Source organism: Pleuronectes platessa, chromosome 7 (assembly GCF_947347685.1).
Source record: "Pleuronectes platessa chromosome 7, fPlePla1.1, whole genome shotgun sequence".
NCBI lineage: Eukaryota > Metazoa > Chordata > Actinopteri > Pleuronectiformes > Pleuronectidae > Pleuronectes > Pleuronectes platessa.
In genome coordinates this window covers 21,629,013-21,649,917 of record NC_070632.1, presented here as the reverse complement: position 1 = coordinate 21,649,917, position 20,905 = coordinate 21,629,013, and the positions used below count along the sequence as shown (strand labels likewise).

The 20,905-nt window shown below is 41.1% G+C and overlaps 1 protein-coding gene across 6 annotated transcripts in view; it reads left to right on the top strand.

Moving 5' to 3' along the window:
• The window catches only part of LOC128444636 (unconventional myosin-IXAa), a 136,614-nt gene that overhangs the window by 82,749 nt on the left and 32,960 nt on the right, over nt 1–20,905 (top strand). For all 6 annotated transcript variants that reach the window (XM_053427208.1, XM_053427207.1, XM_053427209.1 and 3 more), the window contains 4 exons: nt 1,286–1,375; nt 7,848–7,964; nt 10,082–10,216; nt 19,412–19,533. In XM_053427208.1, coding sequence (XP_053283183.1) covers nt 1,286–1,375; nt 7,848–7,964; nt 10,082–10,216; nt 19,412–19,533 — 464 coding nt within the window. The remainder of the gene's footprint in view (nt 1–1,285; nt 1,376–7,847; nt 7,965–10,081; nt 10,217–19,411; nt 19,534–20,905) is intronic.

The following is a 20,905-nucleotide window of genomic DNA, read 5'->3' as shown; positions in this document are numbered from 1 at the left end:
AATCGGTAATAAGAAGGTCTTTAAACCTCTTGAATTTAATTGGTTACACAGACACCCTAACAAAGAGCTGTTTGGTGATAGTTTGGTGACTAGGCCATTGCACTGATCAACAACGGCACAAAGCTGGACCCAGGAGGCAGAACCGTGCACTGGATAATTAGTTGTTGTTGCTATTGTTGTGACAGTGAGTGTTGTTGTGAGTCCCAGCTGCTTCTGCTACAGTGCGCTGTTCAACTGTGTATTCAAATGTTATTGATATGTCCAAAACACTTCAAATTTGACAGTGCTTCCCTTAACAACACACTAGTCAAGTTTGAAGGCGATACGATGAATGGCCGTTGAGATTCTAATCACATAAACAAATTATTTATTTTCAACTTGATTTGTTATAGGATTTGAAATCAGCCCTTTAGACACTAGCACTGTACTTGCTAATATAGATTAAGACTTCTACACGAAAAACAAAAAGTGGATTTATGAGCAGAATGACTGATCCCAAACCAGAGCTTAACAACATGTGTGTATTATGGTATTAGTGCTTTGATCATAGGCGGAGTGGAAAGCCTGTTACCAAGCGACTATACATAAAAATGTAGCGGCTAAAGACCAATCACCAGGCTGCAGAATAGGCTTTGGTCTTAGTGGACGGATTACTAGAAAGTGTGAAATGAAGTCTGATTATGCCAACCCCCCCACCATCCCACTCACTACACACACACACACACACACACACACACACACACACACACACACACACACACACACACACACACACATGCACACAAAAAGAGAGCATTCTTTCTGTCGCCCCAATCTGTGTAAATGTCAAACCCTTGACAAAGTAGGCAACTGACAAACACAGATTCATAATGGCATTAACTGTAACATTAACATCCTCACCTTTATGAAGACCTCGCAGAAAGAGATTACACACACACACACACACACACACTTAACACGTGGTCTCAGCAGCAGCTGTTCGGCCCACTCCCATAATCCCTGTAGCTGGAGGAGACGTGTGCAGTGACATCTGCTTCTCGCAGTGTGGCCCTCTCATCAATGGTTGTACCAGACTGTTGCTGCATGTTATGCCATCAAACTGTCAAAATAAAGGTACAAGATATAATTTATAAATGCAGTAGCATGGTTCTCACATATAAGTATGTATCCATCAAATAGCGTGATAAGCTCCTGGTGATTCTCTAACACGGGTAGGTCTCTGCTGGTTCCAGTGAACCTGATCTCGTCCCTGACCTTGTCTCTGTTTATTTATTTTTTTCTTCAGGTAAAGGAGGAGATGCTGCTCGAAGCGCTAACGACCAGGAAAACGGTCACTGTCGGAGAAAGGCTCATCGTGCCCTACAAACTTGCTGAGGTGAACATTTTGTAAACAAACCATCCACACACAACAACAAGATATGACACCCATCTGAATCCCACACACAGACTTAATCTGACTGTCTTCTTCAAAAGACCAAACACAATAGTAGTAACTGTAGTTTATGGATGGGAGCGATTAAGCGACTGCACAGGCAGAAAGAAAAAGAGGTAGATGAAGGTAAGTTTACAGTACAGTAATCAGAGTGTAGCCATTGATCAATGTTCAGTATAGTAGGGTTAAATGTGTCGTTCTCGCTTTCTGCAAAATAGCCAAACCAAAATGCCCACGTCCTCCAAGCCTCCTTCGTGTCCATATGATGACTCGTCGTTTTTTGGGACGTTTCAACACACAGAATGTCCCATATGATCAAGGCTGCATGTTTCTTCCCTGTTAGCATTGTTAGTAAACAAATTTCAACTTCTTTGATATCACATATTTCCCCATTTAGAAAACTTAAATGACTACTCAGATTACCCAAAGCATGCTGTCCCACATCATCAATTATATTTGATAAAGTGGGACAACTAAAGAATTTTTGGAAAAACTAAAGAATGTTTGGAAAAAAAACTATACATATATAATATATAATGTTCCTAAACGTTCTTAATTATATATACATATATATAATTTAAGAACATTTAAGAACATTTTCTTATTTATGTATTATCTTGTCAGAATCCTATGTCATTGACCTTTTCATGCAATTCCAAGGGGAACTTCTGATTAACATTTGCCACGCCCCTTTCTGTGACATTGCAACAGCATGACATGATGTCCTTGCTAATTTAAAGTAAAACTCCTGTTGACTAGTTTTTGTGAGCACTTAAATTGTGAGGTTTGGCTTCACATCTCAGACTGACTCGCACACAGTGAGATAGAAGGTAACAACATTACTATAGTTGCACAGTGTTTCCCCAGCTTAACACTGAAGGTCATAAAAGAAAAAAAAAAAAGCATAATTGTCCTTCTTGCTAACAATGGTGTGTGTTGTGGAGGTGGGGCTGAACGTTTTGTTGTGAAGTGCGTCAGCTGCAGGGGAGATTCTGTGAGTGTTTGTGTGTGTGTGTACAAGCTTTGGAGCCTGTCTGGGGAGTTTGTTGTGGCACTCCCCCGGCCTCCACCTCGTCTGTCTTTTGATAGGGGTCTCTTCCTCTGCAGCTTCCTGTTTCCTGTCGAGTCGAGCAGCAGCAACACGACTTAACCCTGTCCACTCTGCCCTGTTGAATTACAGTCTGCTGAAATGTACCTCCAGGATGCCTCAGCAGTGGCTCCTGTGATGTGTATCATAATATCTGTCCTTAATATTCAGTGGGCTCGATTTATCCCTCCGTCTCTCTGCTTGTTGCTGCAGGGTCTTGTGTCTGAGGAAGGAAATGCTACACTTAGATAGTCTGTTACTCTACTCGGCTCCACCCTCCCCATCTGATCTATGGGTTAGTTAAGCCCAACAATGGTAGCTCCCGCTCCCCCACACCCCCATCCCTGCAGTCATGTGGTCTTGTCTCAGGAATGTGCAACCTCCACTGGAATATACAGGACATAGGCCAGAAACCAGATCCTACATCTGTATCTCTCTCTCTCTCTCTCTCTCTCTCTCTCTCAAACACATACAGTACATCAACTTTTTTTCTGCATTAGCTCTATAAATCAGGCTGATTAGGTGTCATGTTATGAATGTTCTCTTCTCTCCTTCTCGAGCTAGCCTTATCTTCAGAGTGAGACAGAGCAGTACAGATCCAAATTAAAAACAACTTTCAAATCCCAGAAACAGTGACATTTAGCAGAGGAGACAAGATACAAAATGAATCAATAGCACTAAAAGAAAACTAACAATAGTGAAAACAAATAAAAAAGGATTTTGTACATATGTATAAATATATATGTGTTTATTTTGACAAATGTCCTCATTGAAATTGGTCCCCACAAAACAGAAGTACAATAGCACACACACACACTCACCACAAGAATAGCAATAGTTAAGCCCTGGCCTGATCTGACCGAGAGCAATGGGAGCGAGCAGAGGCCTCCTGTGGAATCCATAACATGCCTGTTTTCATATAAACGTGGAGAAAAACAAAAAATACCCTCAACCTCCAACCACAGTGGAGATGGAGATGGGGAGAGCTGGTTGAATTCAGGTCACCTGAATTAACTTAATGATGCCTTGTTGATCTGTCCAGCATGATTGTGAGAGTAAAAGTAATTATTTGTTCGTGAAGGCAAACTGTGTTCATTGGGCTCATGTATTTAGCCTGTCTCTAAATATATGTTTTATTAGATAGTTTAAAGTACCATTAAAATGTTTAATTTAGTTTTTCGGAACATTTAAAGGTTCAGTATGTAGAATTAGTGACTTCTAGTGGTTGAGTTGCATGTTGCAGCTGAATACCCCTCAGCTCACCCTCCCCTTCCAAACATTAGAGAGAACCTGTGGTAGCCTTCAGTTGTCATAAAAACTCAAAAGGTTTAGTTTGTCCAGTCTGGGCTACTGTAAAAAGTATGGCAGCCTCCGTAGAGAGGAATCACTCTAAAAATAAAGTATTTAAACATGAGGGGCTCATTCTAGGGTAAAGAAAACATCAATTTGTCAAATTTAGATGAAACACACTAGTGAAAACATCATTGGAATTAATGTATATTCAATTCCTGCCAATAGATCCCTTTCACCTAAATATAACACCCTGGAACTTTAGATTTGGATCTGGCTGGATCTGTGATCTTTTTAAAACTTAGGCCTTTGCTTCACTATTTCAGATGTTTTTGTAACAGATATTTTCCCCTGTGTTAAAAAAAACAAATCCATCCACATTCATTTTACAAAATATCGGCATGATCCAATACAAAAGGGAAAAAAAGCATGCCAGCCCAGTAGGTAGGTTAAAATCTACATCAATGATCCATCAAACATCAGAGAAGAAAGCTTTGGTGCAGGTAATATTGGGTGAGGCAGATGGCTGTGGTGCAATGATGTTACATTGAGCTGCAAGTGTGTGATTAGATCTCCCAGTGCTAGAGTGACGCTAGAGTTTTTGAGAATCTACAATTTGGAAGGCATTTGTAAAAATCAGTTTTTCGTATTTGAAACTGCGGTTGCGTGTGGACGAGAGGCCCAAACACAGATCAACAGTTTGTTTTGCACTTATCTTTATTAGTGTGGACAGGGCGTTAATGTTGTCCTTCTGCTTCTCACAAGCTCAGCGAGTCAATACATCACACTTCAAACAGGTTCACAGACATTTCCATTGAGTAACGCACTTAACTGCATCTGTTTTGAGGATTGTGTTTTGGCACTGTTCAACTCAGAATAGGCCGAAAAACACAAAGGCTCATGTTCTCGATATCCACACAAAAATGTAAATGTTTGTGACAGGTTTTCTCTCTTTTCTCCACTCCCTCAGTAAATAAGGCCCTACATCACACATTCAGCACAGAAAGGATTTCAAACACATTTTCAACGGCAGCCTTGCCAAAGAATGTGTATTTAGGGAGGTCAGTGTTACAGTGCTGAAATAAAAAAGTCTGATTCTGGGATCGATAAAGAAAAAACTTTTTATTTCCCACTAAATTTGATGAAAGCGATAAGGACAATAACAGTGCATCAACTTCAAGGCCATCATTATTTACCTGCCTACTAATTCCACAAACAACTGTCTATATCTGGAACCCTTATCTCACGAATTTAGTAGCTTCATACAGGGCACATATATTCTCACTGGCCTAGGGAAGTGCAGTGCAGAATTTGGTTGGATTAGTAAACAGTCAGTGGGGGCGGTGCAGTTCCATCCTTCAGCCGGCCATGGTGAAATTAATCTCAAACATTTTGGTTGAGCTCTGGTTTGGACTCTAAGTGTATTTCAGGTCTTGGCTGGAAGTCGGTGACAGGCACATATATGTTAACCCATGTCTTTAAGATCAGGTGTCCTGTTTTTGATGTGGCTCCAGATAATCTGACACCATCATTTCCTCCTTCCTGTGTGAGAGACAGACAGCGATCAGGTGAAGTGATGGGGGGGGCTGCTTCATATAGCAACTGTTTCAAAGCGCTAGAAGCGTCACACGGAGAGAGCAGAGGTATTTACCCAGTGCAGGGGGATTGTAAAATGTATCAGTTAACGTACACTATATAAATACACACACACACACACACACACGTACACTAATTAAAAACATATGCAAATAGGCATATTGTGATGAAACACACAAAACATCCTGCAGCGAGGAAGCCAGCCGGCCACGTGCTGTGTGCGCACACGCTGATGTCTCACACCTCCTGTGGTTTTCAGTAGAAAGAAAGAGAGAAAGAGAAAAACAACTTCCCCTCAGCAGAACCTTATAATCCAAACACCAGCACAGAGCTGCTTTAAAAGCCCACACCGTTACACTTTACAAAAGTCTCTGATGAAGTCCTGCTAATCATTTTGTCAGATTCTTGGGTGGCCCTACAGAAAGACATTTTTTGACCCATTTGCTCCCAGCCACGCTTCCTCCCTCCCTCCCTCCCGGTCCCATTGTGGTGAATAATTGAATTACATGGCAAACACAGCGACAATAAGTGCTCAGTGAGCACGTCAAGTGTTTGTATAAGGATCTGCAACCCCCCCCCCCCAGGTTCCTCGAGAAGCATTTACATTTTTTAACCTTGTCTTCTTCATAACATTTTTAAATAACTTTATGGGTAGACAGACGTCACAGGCCTGCTCGCTAAAAATATCATAAACAATCAATAATGCAAGAGCAGAGAGGCAGCTTTTAAAATGCTTCATCACGGCTCTTGGCTGCATGTGGCCTCAGCAGGCGGTGTTTGGAACGGTCCTTCGCAGAGAGTGCATCCGCAGTGGGGCTTGATCAAGTTCACAGTGTCCCACAAAGAGTTTTTTTTTTATCATATAACTGATTTAGGACATTTTGTTGTTCTTGTAGACTGAGTCTGTTCCTGCTTTTATTTCTTGTTTCAGGAATGGTGTGACTGCCTCTGGGTGCTTTCCTTATGGCGATAAAACGGTGTTTGTTGTTCAATCATTCTTTAACCAGGAAAACCACAAACACAGAACATGCTTTAACTGCAATATGTTATTACCAGGTCCTGACCTTTGTTTTTTCATTACCCCTGACAGTAGTACTCCTCTATTTAATAAGATTTTTTAGAATTCATGTTTTTTCTGTGACTTCTGATCTTGAATCACATTGAGTCTATGCTTGTCATATATAATAAGCTATATAAATAAATTTGACTTTACCATATATATTTCATAAATATTACAGAGCTGTCCATATAGAAGGATGTCACATCTGTGTTTAATTTGCCTACTAAGTTTGCTTTCAATGGACACAACAATGTCGGACACCAAACAAATTGTAGAATTGTACCGGTCCAATGTGTCTGCTACGCATGTCTTCATGTCGTTAACAACTGATTGTTGTTGTATATAACCTGTGATCAACCATTCATGTGTTTGGCTTGTTGTGGTTTCATTGGGTTAGTAATATTTATAAAGAAGGGTGTGATTTGTGTTGTTACCAGAGGTGGACAAAGGTTGACATCCTCTGCTGTATTACATCTTCTCTGATTGGATTAAACTATTTGGGGTTCTTGCTATTTAAATGATTGGACAAAATGTTAAACGAGATTAAAGAAATCACCCAGTCATAATGGGGGCCAATTCAATCATAACACCTCCAGCTTCCAAAGAACGTGCTCTTGTGTCCAAGTATCTGTTTAACCCCTCAACTCTTATGTCAGCTTAGCAAAGCTTTCATTGTGTGACCACATTCGCTCTTTGGCTTAATGAGACATAATAGCCTGTCTTGGCAGTGTTGTTTTTTTATGGATCCAAAGTGATCCATGAAAAAGTTGTCCAAGTTGTGATCTGCCAGTCTGGAGGCAGACAGGGCTCTGGCTCCTGACTGGAAACACCTACGGTATCACAGCACGGCACACAGCAAGACCACTCAACATAAAAAACAGTTGTGAGCAGAGTGGGAGCTTTAACACAGGCTTTAAGCATGTGGTTATATCCCTGGTATTTCCTAAATCCCATCTCTAAATTACAGTAGTACAGTCATTTAGCTGCTAGGCAGATTACTTGAGCCAAAACTTGTACATTCGCCAAGGAGCTTTAGTTTTCGTCTGGGTTTGTATAGCCATTTTCAGACAGAAACTCCGGAGAATCCCCACAAAATTCGGTCTGGATTTTCTCTGCCTTTCACACATGAACAATGCAGCAGGAGATTCTTCGCTCAGACGCAACAACGCAGAAATCTGGTGGATTCAGGTGAGGGGTGGAGTAGCTGGCAGAGGCAGGACAGGTTCATTCATTCTGCTGTGGAGAACCCTTTTCCCTCTGAGATACTAAAAAGTATCAGCCACTGGTTTTGATAAAGGAAACCCCTATGCTAATGATCAGAAATAAGCTGACATGCTCTGTCTGTCTGTGTGCGTTTTGTGCGTGTGTGTGTGTTTGTGCAGGTGGGCACTGTGAGGGACTCCATGGCCAAGTCGCTGTACAGTGCGCTTTTCGACTGGATTGTGTTCAGGACCAACCACGCCCTGCTCAACAACAAGGACCTGGAGGACAGTTCAAAGGTGGGAGCTCTCTCATGCTTTAACAAGTATCGTTGTAACATACTGGAGAAAACATTGTTTCATCACATTTTGAAAACTTCATATGTTTTTGTATGCTTTTGTCATGTTTAATGAACATGCTCTGCCTCCTTCAAATTATTGAAAATAAAGGGTAGTTCATTTATCTGTCATATTTGGACCGACTTTGTTGTCATTAATGGGAAGTAAATGTTGGAATGACCTCACACTCATAGTAACAGTGCTCTTCATATCCCACTTAGTGTTTGTTTTTAATTGTACTGTGCCAGTCTCACGTTTTTTTAAATTTATGTATTTCTTTATCTATTACTTGAATTAAGTGTGTTAAGTGAATTGTCATTGTAACATACAGTGTACGATTTCAAAAGATATATGGTATTATAGTATATGATTGATAGTGATAGTTTTATTATGTCTTGTGCTATGTTTGTTAAAATGAACTTTCAGTTGGACCGAACACAATTTTCTCGAATGGCAGTCTCTTCAATTCTCTTCAAAAGTGTAGCTATATCATGAAAGGAAAATTTAACCAATTGCAATGATTGATTTATCCTAAACATCAGTGACCTCAACTCTAAACATAAAAACAATCATCTCCAGTTTCGAGCCTTCTCTCACTTACATAACTTTCAAACATTTGAAAATGTTCTGTGCACGAGCTGATGAGAGCAATACTCAAGATCAGGGGCCCCTTATCGTTTAAAATGATTTCCAAAACATCTGATATATGAAATATGAATGTTCCAGTGTTTTAGTATAAATCTCACAGAATTTATACAGGTTTCTGTCCATATTGAATTGTTTCTCCACAAATTAATTGTATTTGTAAATATGATTTAAAATTCAGAAACTAGTTAACAAGGACAGAATATTAAAAAGATGTATGATAATTTAGTTTTATTTGACACCTGGTTGTAAGCTGGTACAATCAATATCATCATCAATAGCGCTTTTGAAACATGTCTGCTGTAAAAAAAAAAGTAAAAAATATATGTAAAACAGTCTGTTATACTAAAAGATAAATATTTAACTCTTGATGGAAAAACAGACGTTTTCCATTCATCCTCACTCATGTCATTCCTTCGTTATTTCTGCCCTTAGTGTTTATTTGTACAAACTGGGCTCCCTATCCTGCTCTCTGTCTGTCTGTCTGTCTGTCTGTCTGTCTGTCTGTCTGTCTGAATATCTGTCTGAATATCTGTCTGTCTGTCTGTCTGTCTGTCTGAATATCTGTCTGTCTGTCTGTCTGTCTCTCTGTCTATCTGGCAGAGAGGCTGGAAGTGTTGTGAAATGGAACACCACTGTGGAAGTGTGTTTGTGTGCGTGCGTCTGTGCATGTTGGGAGTGGCAGCTGGCAAGTCATACCCAGTGGAGGCATCGTAAGGATTAGAAAACTGATCATTCAGTGTGTGTTTGTACGTGTGTACGTGTGTGTATGCAGAGTGGGGTGTGTGTGTTTGTGTTTGTGCGCGTATTGCTGTGTGCAGAGTGTGTGTGCACGACAGGAATATTGGGCAGATGGCATCAAGTTCCCCTCAGCTCAGTTTACTCCCTGTGGCCCTTTTCTGTCCCTCTGCAGTGTGTGTCTGTGTGTGTGCCTGGACACACGTGCATGCGTGTTGATGTCATCTGTGTGTGCTTGTCAGGGGGTCGATGAGGTTTTACTTTCTGTCAAGGTCATTGTTCTTATGTGCACATCACAGTGGATGCATGCAATGTGTGTTCATGTTTTGTATCTTTTAATGCTTGAATAAAAAATTGCCCTTGAGAGAGAAATAAAACACTGCTGAATAAATGTAAATGAAATTGGACAGCACTTTAACAGTCCATTTCATAATTAAAGGCTGTCTTTGCCTCCTTTAGAATAGATGGTGCATGTTAAAATGATTTATGATGACATGAATCTTACTGACACCCAGAGGTCACCTGTGTCACTGGAGCTCTAAAGGATGAGATTTTATAAGAAACAAAATAGAATTAATGTGATAAAGGATCACTGATGTTTACAGTGTAAAACTTAGCATAATTCTTATGATGAATAACAACATACATATTTAAAATATGGACAAAAAAATGAGCTCTGTTGTTTTTCTTTATAGATCCTGTCCATAGGAGTCCTCGACATCTTTGGTTTTGAGGATTATGAGAGCAACAGCTTTGAACAGTTCTGCATCAACTTCGCCAACGAGCGACTCCAGCACTACTTCAACCAGCACATCTTCAAATTAGAACAGGTAGAGTGATATTTCTATATCTACTTTCCTTTCCTTTCCTTTCCTTTCCTTTCCTTTGGTATCTTCTCCTTCCAGACAATGATTATTGTGCACTAGCTGATAACACATTATTGTTTTTTGTGTTTCTCTGCCTGTATGACAATGTTATCAACATGCAGACATTCATACATGCACTGTGCCTTGGTGTGTGATGACGTCAGTTGATGCACTGGCGTCACATTATTTTGGCAGCCGCATGTTCTTAAAAATGCCTCGATGCTTTGGTTTGATTTCCTTGATGGAGTAAAGAATTGGTGCTGAGAGCTTCCTTTTCAAATGGAAGACACAATAACTCCCCAGTTTGTTTGAGTAGAAGAAGATTTACATGGTGCGCAAGTTTGCACAGCAACAGTTTATACTCACACACAAGGGAACTGATGTGGGGTGAGCAGGCATTGGGGGTCTTGTTTACACTCTTGCAGTCTAAAAACCTTGTCAAAAGTAAGTTAGAAGATAGGGTTGGAAGATATGCAGGAGCACAAGTCAGTATCAGCGAATGCATGGAAGAGCTCCTTTTAACGAAGAATACATAATCACCTATTTGGGTTATTTTAGGTTTAAATCTGGAAGCTGAAGGACCAGAATGTGGTAATTTGTCATCTTTGTTCTGAATTTTAAATCATATTTACAACCTTCTAGCACCACTAATAATTCCCTGTGCTACATGCAAATAATTAAGACGATGATGTTGTTTTTACCCGGGCTCAGCTTACAGTAAAGTACATGTAATTAAACAAAATAACTTCAAATCAGTGTGTGACTTTAGACAGCATGTCAGCATTATGGAATCCAAAGTCAATTTTAATTAGCCATATTATGCACCCCAAAATTGAACACTAAATATCTAACATCCTCTTATCAAAGGTTGGCTTCCCCTTGACACCAGCGATACTTTTTAAATGGAATCTGGATAGCTGCACACATTTTCAAATCGATGCTGCAACTAAACCTCTATCCCAGCACTTCGTCTGCAATTCAGAGACGTCCACATCCTTCCTGTGGCTTCAGCCCTGGCTGTATTACACACACACTTTTGGGACAGAAGCTAAGTTAAGTGGAGGGCTTCTGGACATCAGAGTTTCCTGGCAGCCAAGACCTCGGCCGTGATCACGTGCCAGCGGTCCGAACGGCTCGGAACAACTATGGTTTGACCCTGGCTGTCTTAGCACTGGCCTTCTCTGTTGGCAGTTTAAACCTTTGAGGATCGTCGTGGTTTGGGCCACCAGGAAACTGCGTGACTTGTTTCAAAAGACTGTGTACTGCTACTGGTGCGTGCGTGTGTGTGTATGCGTGTGTGTGTGCGTGTTGGGGGTAGGCCCGCCTCTCAATTTGCACTTTAAACATTGAACTAATCATCTGTCCATCCACCTCCGCTTTATAAAGCCTTGTATGCCTCATCCCACCAGAGTCTGTGTTCTGTCAGCATGGAACATGCCCCACTGTACATTGCTCAACCTTCCTTATTTACTTTAAATTAATTTATTGTAATCTCTAATTTTAGCATAATGTTTTCTGCCACTCATCTGTGGATAATTAGCCTCACCGAGCCTCAATAACTTCATTCTGAGAGGCCAACCCTGTAATCTATGATTATGGCAACTGTGGATATAAGAAACATACACATCACTCCAGTGCTTGCTGTAAGCTTCACACACCATGTGGAGGAGAAGCATATTATGACTGACAGGACTTTATTCTTTACTTCAGTAGTACCAGACTTCAGACCATTTGCAAGCAACCAATCGGCAGGTTGATCATTCCCTTGAGTACCTTGTGCTGGATCGCCACGTCCCCCTGACATCAGTGCAAACAGTTTTAATTATGTAGCTTGGTTAAGTTAACACACGCACTTATCGAGGTGAAAGGCCTCTGAATGGCCTTGCTCTGTCTTCTTTCATTTTATTTATTCACCATTGCTCTCACAATCACATGTGCTGATAAGAGAGACGTCCGCTCCTGCATCATAACGACCACCGGCAAAACCCCTTCCACTCAAAAGTGCTATTACTGAACCACTAATCCCTGACCAGCCATATTATGTATTCATTATGCTCATTTATTCAGATACCAACTGCCAAACCACTTAATATTCTGCATGCATGTTTTATTTTTTTCTCATAATCCATAGAACAAGCGATGGAGCTTGGAAAGAGAGACATCAGAGAGCGAGGGAGGCATTTTTTGGGGGAGATAATGAATCTCTATCAGTTGGACTGTGTCACAGTAGCTGTCACCTCTCATCTCCCTCAAGCAGACCCCTGATAGGTCCTGGCAATCCAGCAAGGCGGGCCTGTAGCTAAGGGCTAGCCAGTGTGGAAAAAAAAGAAAAAAAGGTTTCAGTAAACGAGTGCAGTGATGGGCCTTAAATCCTCGATGGAGATCACAAACTGCCGATCTGCCCCCGCTAATGGTTTTGTTATCTATTTCTGACAGTCAGCCCTCAGGCCACACACACACACACACACACACACACACACACACACACACACACACACATACACTGCATGTTGTAGCATTTACTCCTGCAGGTTGTGACTGTAAAAATGTACGTTCAACACTCTGTGGCCAATTCCTTTGTTTATGTTGTACACTGTTATTGGACTCTGATATGAAAAGACAAATATGAGACTAGAGCTCAGAATATCAGCTTTTGTTTTCTGATATTTAGATCTAGATGGCATAGCACTTACTGTTTGAGCACACCCATTATTCAAGTCAGCTAAAATATTAAAATCTGTGACTGATGGGGGTTGCTTGTCTGTTGTTTAAACATTAAATAGCTCTGATTGTCTACTCCTGGTTAAAGCCTTGGGATTCACCTGTGAAGACTACACTGATTATCAGGATAAACAAACATGTAGACCAGTCTATTGTCTACAGGAGCATAGAAAGCCATTTTGGAATAGAGAAAATATGGTAGATGAATTAAAGTCATTGTACAATATCCTGACAAATGAGGAAACTACTGGTGAACTGAGCAACAGACATGGAACAGGTCGGGCAGGGACAACAGCAGCAGTTGATAGCAGAAACACTGTGACATCACCAGCAACCTCCAAAGGGGATTGGTCTTCTAAGGAACCCGTCTCAGGATTGTTTGGAAGAGGGGGACCTGTTAACCCCTTAGCAATTTGTCTCCCAAGTAAAAGCACATGTTCATTTTGTTACAACAATACTTAATATCGAGCTGAATATCAGAGCTTTTATTTTGTATTTTACTTTATATTAATACGTCCAGCGCACAGACAATAAAAAGTGACAGTACATTGTAGAACAGTTTGAGGAGGACTCACTAATGACATGAAATAACACAGGCCAGGCAAACAGGCCTTGCTTTCCAGACAGGCAGGTTTATAAACAGTTATGGTTTCCGTCATTTTGCGTCAGCAGGTGCTCCTTGATGGATATCTCTGTTTTGATCGGACCTTTTAAAGATTTGCTCCAATGTTTTGTTCAGCTAATAAGTGTCCAAGTGCTGATGTGATGCTCGCCCTCACAGGGCCATGCCCAATAACGTATCAGGGGAGTTCACGTTTATTATCCTTAAATCACTGGGGTTGTCAAAATCTTTGGCTCTCTGCCGCTGGTGAGTTTGTTTGACAAGACAACAGTTGAGATGGAGTTGAGCTCTAGGAGCCCCTCTGAGGCAGGTCGCTGTAGCCTCCTAATCGAGGACTGCCAGATCTCTGCTGATTTGTGTTTGTTTGAATAAAGTTGTCGGTTCATGCTACAGGCCCCCTGTGCCCTCACTTTGACGTCAGAAGGAGAGAAAGCTCTCCCCACCTTGTCTGCTGCATTGTGTTGACTCTTCAACTGCTGACCTCAGATCAGCCAGCGTTCAGTTACCTTAAAAATGTCCCCAATCTGCGTAAGATTATCAAATCAAATGATAATTACGACGGTTAAGGTTTAGCTTACAGTTGATTCATAATCTCAGAATTGTTGCTGTTTTAAAAAATGCAAGATCAACCTATTTAATCTGGAGCTCTTGACCATGTTGGGTAAACGAGAAACACTTGAACACCATACAGTTATTTATAGGAATCGACATACATAGTTTCTACTATCCTGTTAATGTACTTGTGGCTGTTAAACCTGCTGGGCTCCTCCGGTGCTCATGTGTAATATACAAATATGACATGCAAATATGTACATGTAAACGATGTTAGAATGTCTGGTTTTGATATTCAGTTCACTTTACACACAAGATTTTCTAACTTGAGGTCTTTTGACTCTAAATTGTTTGAATGAAGGAACTGCTGAAGCTTTATATGTAAAAATAATAATGTTAACCGTTTTTGTTTCTATTTTCTTAACAACCTGCACAAGTGGTATCCTTTTCCTTTGCCACAAACTGTTCTCGTACATTTATAGTGAAAAAAAAAGATGTATGTTGTGGCAACAATAAGGTTCATGTTTCTGATAAGTTTCCTTTTAATAATTATTTTAATATATAAAAACGGGAGCAGAGGTCATGATGGGAGCTGAGACTGAGTGACGAATATGACTCGTTACCGCTGCTCCATCCCCATGACTCGGGTACACTCCCACACTGGCTACCAAATAAGAACAGAGATGCTCAGATGTGACATTCTCTGCACAGTACACTATTACTTCACTGTATCTTTACATAGTTGGCTGATATATTGTTGTTTAAGCTCTTGTGCGTATATAATCTTTAAGTTTTTTTTTTTGAGCTGTTAAAGACGTTGTGTGGTCTCCAGGATTCAAAGCAGAAATCTAAATCAATGAACATTAATTAAGCCAGTGTAACTTAGAACCCGTCACCGTTGCCTCCAGCCAATCAGGTGGTCTTATCAGCAGCACTGTGTGTTTACCTTCAGAACAGCAGCCAAAGCTAACAGGATCACCACAGGATCACTACAGCTAGAGCCCTCATCTGGATGGAGGAGTCTGTTTGAGGCCTGTTTACACTGTACTTGTCGAATGGTGCTGGATTTCTCTCCTGTGTGACAGTGGTTAATGAAAGGGAGACGATGCACGGCAGCCACCACCTTAGGCAAAGACTGTATCATATTCAACTCAGGAGATATCATCAAAACATGCGGCCAGGTTTACCCTCATAAGATAGAAGTGGGAGATTCCTGTTGCCTAATGTGACTGAGTTTATTCCAGCATAAAAAGAAAGAGGGAATACAGAGATAGCAGGAGAGATGGAGAACTACAAAAACCTCCCTCACACCTCCACACCAGGGCGTCGAGCCAAACACAGCTCAGGCCAGTTAAATGCTGCACTGCATTACGCAGCAGAGAACAGACGCAGAGTTGACTAATGGACAGAGCGGGGGCCACAAATCCTGACCAACCTCATAGACTGAAACAGATCTCCCTGCTTTCCTCAGAGCAGAAGGAAGTTTCAAGGCTTTTATTGCTCACAGATTGGATTTAGACCTTGGCTTTGTACATCTGTGGCTGTCTATTATATGCCCCAATATCTGTTTAACATATGGATCTTTATGTTCTCTTTGCACATTTTAAAAGGTCAATTCACCCAAGTTTCTTCTTAGTGATATCTAGCCATGCATAGAGTTTGGATTTATTTGCCAAGGCCTAATCCTTCTGCCTCCACACAGATGTCATTAGCCGTATTCAGGCATGACCGCAGGAATTACAGAGAATTGGGTCCGGACTTTTTCCTCAGTTTGCCTCTACAGGGCGCAACAGAGCTTTGATTTAATGTTCATGATATTGAGTTGAAACAAAACCAACCAACTAACCAGCTCATGATTCCGTGTTGAATCCTGACATCCAGTCCCACCTCATTTCAAAGGTTCCAAAAATCTGAGCTGCAAATTGAGCTCTCAAGCTTTCGGCTACAACGTAGTTATACGACCTCCACTGTGGTGCTCTTGCTGTTGTCCTACTCTTGTCTTACCTGTTTTTAATATCAAATGTTAAATAATTTGATCAGCTCAGTCACAGCCGCTAGTGTGATCAGGGGTTAAATTAAAATAATGTGATTCAGCTGTTTCTTAGTGGGTGGACGGTCTCACAGTCATTGTGCTGTTTGACTGGAGCGTAACTGAACCAGCATCTGTGAATGCTTCACGTACTGAGTCACAGTTTTGTAGCAGCTCTGTCTGCTGGGTCGACCTCTTTCCATAAACATGCATGTGTGTGCAGTAAAATCGCTGATGTTTTTGTGCGTCTCTCTCTTTAACCTTGTGCGCGCATCTTACCGAAACACGTCGTCACAAACTCTCTCTCAGACACAACAAAGTGAGCCAGATGAGCTGAGTCAGTCACACGTCTGTGGAGAGTTAGACAAAAGCTCACGTATCAAACTTTTTCACTGCCCGGTTCTCGGTTCTGCCTCATCATCTCTAAGCACTGAAGGAAATCAAACATGCCACATGTTCTGAACACCTTGTCACGTTTTATGCTGAGTCACATATAAGACAGTGCTCTAGTTGCTGATTTCAATTCTTTACCCTAGAGGGCATGCACACATGCACAGTCCTATCTACATCTGTGTCAGTTCCAGTCATTTTACACATTCCTGTTCATGGAGATTGCTTTGTGACTTAAACTTGAAGAAGTGTCTTACCCTCTCACCTCTGAAAACCTGGCCTCTGGATGGCATGATGGGAGCTCCTGTCGGAGTGTTTGTTTTGAAAGGTCACAGAAATTGTGAGATGCAGTTTCTAGGAAGGTGTGAAGGAGAGCTGGTTTCAGACTCTGGCAAGACGTTTGTTTGAGGCACACTAACATCTTAAGGTTTGGCACTGTGGTCTGCACTGAAATTGGGAACGAGTATTAATGGTTACCAGAGAAGGATCCCGGAGAAGCTTTCGGAGCCCACTTGTTTTTGTTTTGTTTGTAATGTTATATTTTTGTGGTTTGAACAATTCTATGTTAGAATCTGTCTCTTTCGCTCTCCCTCTTCCTTTCTCCTGTAAACCTCTTTCTGACTTCTTGTTTGCAAAGTACTAAATAAATAAAGTTTGCTCACTTTTGACGAGCACCAATGTCCGGTCAACGTTAACCTTCAGAGACTCTTTCCTATGAAACATTGGGTATGGTATATAGGGAAGCTGAATACTTTACATAGCTCTGTCTGTAGGGGTCGCTTTTAAACTATTTAAAGAACAACCATTTTTACCTCCCAACTCAATAAACACATTCATAGGCTAATATGGAAGAAAGATTAAATTTAAATGTTGTAAAGCACATGGCACAATGGTGTTCATGGTGTGTCCAAGTGTCCCAATCCACTTAAAATAGAAGGTGGCTGCACCAGGGGCATACGCTTTGTACTTGGTCTCCTATTGCACTCAGGCAGGCAGTCTCTTTAAATTCAATCGAGCCGCACCTTTCTCCAGGAATATTGCAAACATGTTGAAAAGCACCCTGTCTTATAATTTTAAAGTAAGTGGGGGGGAAAGAAAATCCTGGCTCTGCCCCTGATCCGGTTCCCCACCCAGATATAATGAGCAAAGCCTTCATATGCACTTACAAATGCACCTGACCGTCCCATTGTGAGATCAACAAACCCATGGATGCAAGTGCGTTGGCTATTTAAACAATGTGGACGGAAATTGACAACTGTCTGAAGCTGTCAGAGACACTCGTGTTGCACTCTGCCTCCCTTTTGCGTTGGTGTAAGATATTGAGTAAAGTACTCAACCCTGCAGCAGACAAAGATGTGGGTTTACGACATCGGCAGTAACTTTGGTTTAATTCAACTCTTCAAGCTCAATGGAAACACATACGATTTGGCTGGATACACCAGAACCAGAAATGTTTCAGTTATAGAAGCTGACACATCTCTCTCTTTCTCTGCCTTTCCATCTGATTGAGAAATGTATTGATATAAATCATGACTTCATGTGCATATGTTGCTATTGTAAATGCTGTTGATGCTGTTTAGAACAAAGGCAATATATTTTCTGGCTGGATATCCATAACATCTTCTGTAGACAGCTGTTACCCCCAGAGATTTGGCCTTAAGGTTTTTGCTGTAAACCCTCTTTGCTTAAAATATTAATTTCTATCAAAGGCAGTGAAAATGTTTATATTCCTCAGCAGAGCATTTTTTACAGAGTTGCACACAAGACAAGACATCATCTGAGAGGCAGATTGCGATTAAAAAAAAAAAGTGGACACTGAAGCTTCTCAGAGAGATACATCCTTTGTTTCAAATAACTCTCAGTACTTTTGATCTACTGGAAACTACTGGAAAGGCTCTCATTATAAAACAATGAGCAGTATCTTATTCTGAAGCATTATTATTATTCTTTAATCAGTTTTGTTATGTATTGGCCTGATGCACCTCTTTCCTTGTGTTCAGCTCAGCTCACTGGATTGCTGGTGCTGACCCTCAGAGGGAGCTTTGCTGTTTGTCCATGCTCATTTTTAACCGTCCACCAGTAAGACTCACTGTGACCTGCAGAGCTACTGGAGCAGGAACTGCTTACATACCTTTTTCAAACAGTAGCTTTCCAGGGAGAGGAGAACGTTAAACATGTACCACCCCTTCCACATTATTTACTTTACTTTCCACCCCAACCGGCAGGGTATTACAACTAGTGTCTCTCAGTGGTTTCTCCCTAAGGGGTAGTGGGGTCCTTGTGATCATTGGCCCCCAGGGGCACATAGACGTTACCATCTGTCAGGGTTTTAACTGACAACCAACCAACAGCCAGGTGTTTTCATAGTGGGTAATCAGGTTTTCAATCCTGGGAAAAGGTTGCCTGAAAGAATAAATCCTCTTTACATGGCTCATGATGCATTGTTGTCCAGTTAACAGGAGGTTTGTCTCTTGAACGTTGTTGAAATCTGTAACGTCCGGGCCACACTGGATGTGTGAGCAGTGCGTGTAAATACACCAGAAACCTCATTTAGCTGCCCAGGCATCAGTCCCGTCTGTCTCTTCCCACTGTATCTTAGAACTTGCCCTTGACTCCCTGTCCGTCCCTGTGTTACTTCTTGGTGACAAACAATAGACTGTTGTGCTCCAGTTGTATGTGTGTTTGTGAAAATCATCTGTTGTTGAGTCAATCTTATTTAGGGAAAGATTCAAAATAGTCAACAGGGTCAACTGTGGCGTTTTTCCTTCTGTACCAGCTTCCACAGCAGTTCTGATTCATTCATGTTTGGTGTCTTTACTGACCCCTCTCTGTGTTCCCCCTGCAGGAGGAGTACAGGTCAGAGGGCATCACCTGGCACAACATCGACTACATCGACAACAGTGGCTGCATCAACCTCATCAGCAAGAAACCGACCGCTCTGTTCCACCTGCTGGATGAGGAGTGCAAGTACGCCATCTACTGCAGCTGATGCTTTAAGAAGCACCAGTTCACCACACACACTTGGTCTGAATGGGAGTTGTATATTTCTCATTAGGATTATATACACTTAATACACATTTAGGAGTTGTTGGGAAGAGCAGTCACCTCACTGAGAAATTTTAACATTAAAGTTGTAGTTTTGTATGAAAAAACTTAATTTTACACAAACAACTGTCATTTTGGGAGGAATGTCAGGAAATGTTGGCTAGAGGTCGACTGAAAGGCTCTAATTGGTTATATCTCTGTGATATTCAAGGGGGATTTTTTTATTCTATTTAATATTTAATATTACGACTTTCTTCTCAATTGCGGCTATATTCTCCTAATATCAGGATAGTATTCTCTAAATCTCAGGAATTTGTATTATTATAGCCACGGTTGGGCTGGGGGTAAATCCATCGCAAGACGATTGGCTGACCTGGTTACTTAACTTAAACAGAATTCATAAATCAAATGAAATAATATCAGATCACAGATCAGATCCTCCTCATGGTTTGCCAAGGGAAGATTATCTTTGCATCAGATCACATCCAACGACACCTGACTAATAGGATTTGTAAACTTCAACTTGAAACCAACTTAGTCTGACCTTAGTAGTAGAGTGAACGGAGTGTAGCAATTTATTTTGTATTTCTACACTACAGAACTTCTGAATGACAACTAAAAACACAGTTTTCATTTGAAATTGTACTATAAGAAAGCAAACTTTTAGCAAACTTTGTTTCAATTTATTCACCAATGCACAAATAGCATTTTTACACCTCACTAGTGAATCTAAGAGACAAACTGCTACCTCTGCATTCCTTATGATCATTTGTATGGTTGATAACAAAGCCCGGATTTCTACCAGGACTAAACTTTGACTTAAAGAACATGCCTATTCCTCCACCAGCATCTCTGAAGCCTGTTGAATGATTTTTCTCAATTCTCTATCTATTGTGAAACGCTCTCCTCCTGCAGGTCGGCACGCTGCTTCTTTGTATCTCTCCTCCATAAATCCATTCCAGTGCTCTCCCACTCCCCTTTGCGTAAAAACACATCAAGCAGTACACACACAGCCATATTTCTCTGCGTTAGCTGTCATCATACTTGCCACTTAGCATAACTGGTTCGTCTGGATCTAATAACGCCTGGAATGGAAGAAATGGTGTGTACAGTAGATGTTTGTGTGTGTGTGGAGGGGGAAACCACTTTTGGAGAATTATGTACAAAGGAGATCTCTAAAGAAAAAAAATGAGATGGAGCAGGAACTCACTTGGGGTTTATGCTGCCACAGGAAGGATCATCATACTAAACGATGACCCAAGAAAAGACAGAAAGACGCTTGGAGATCTCATCA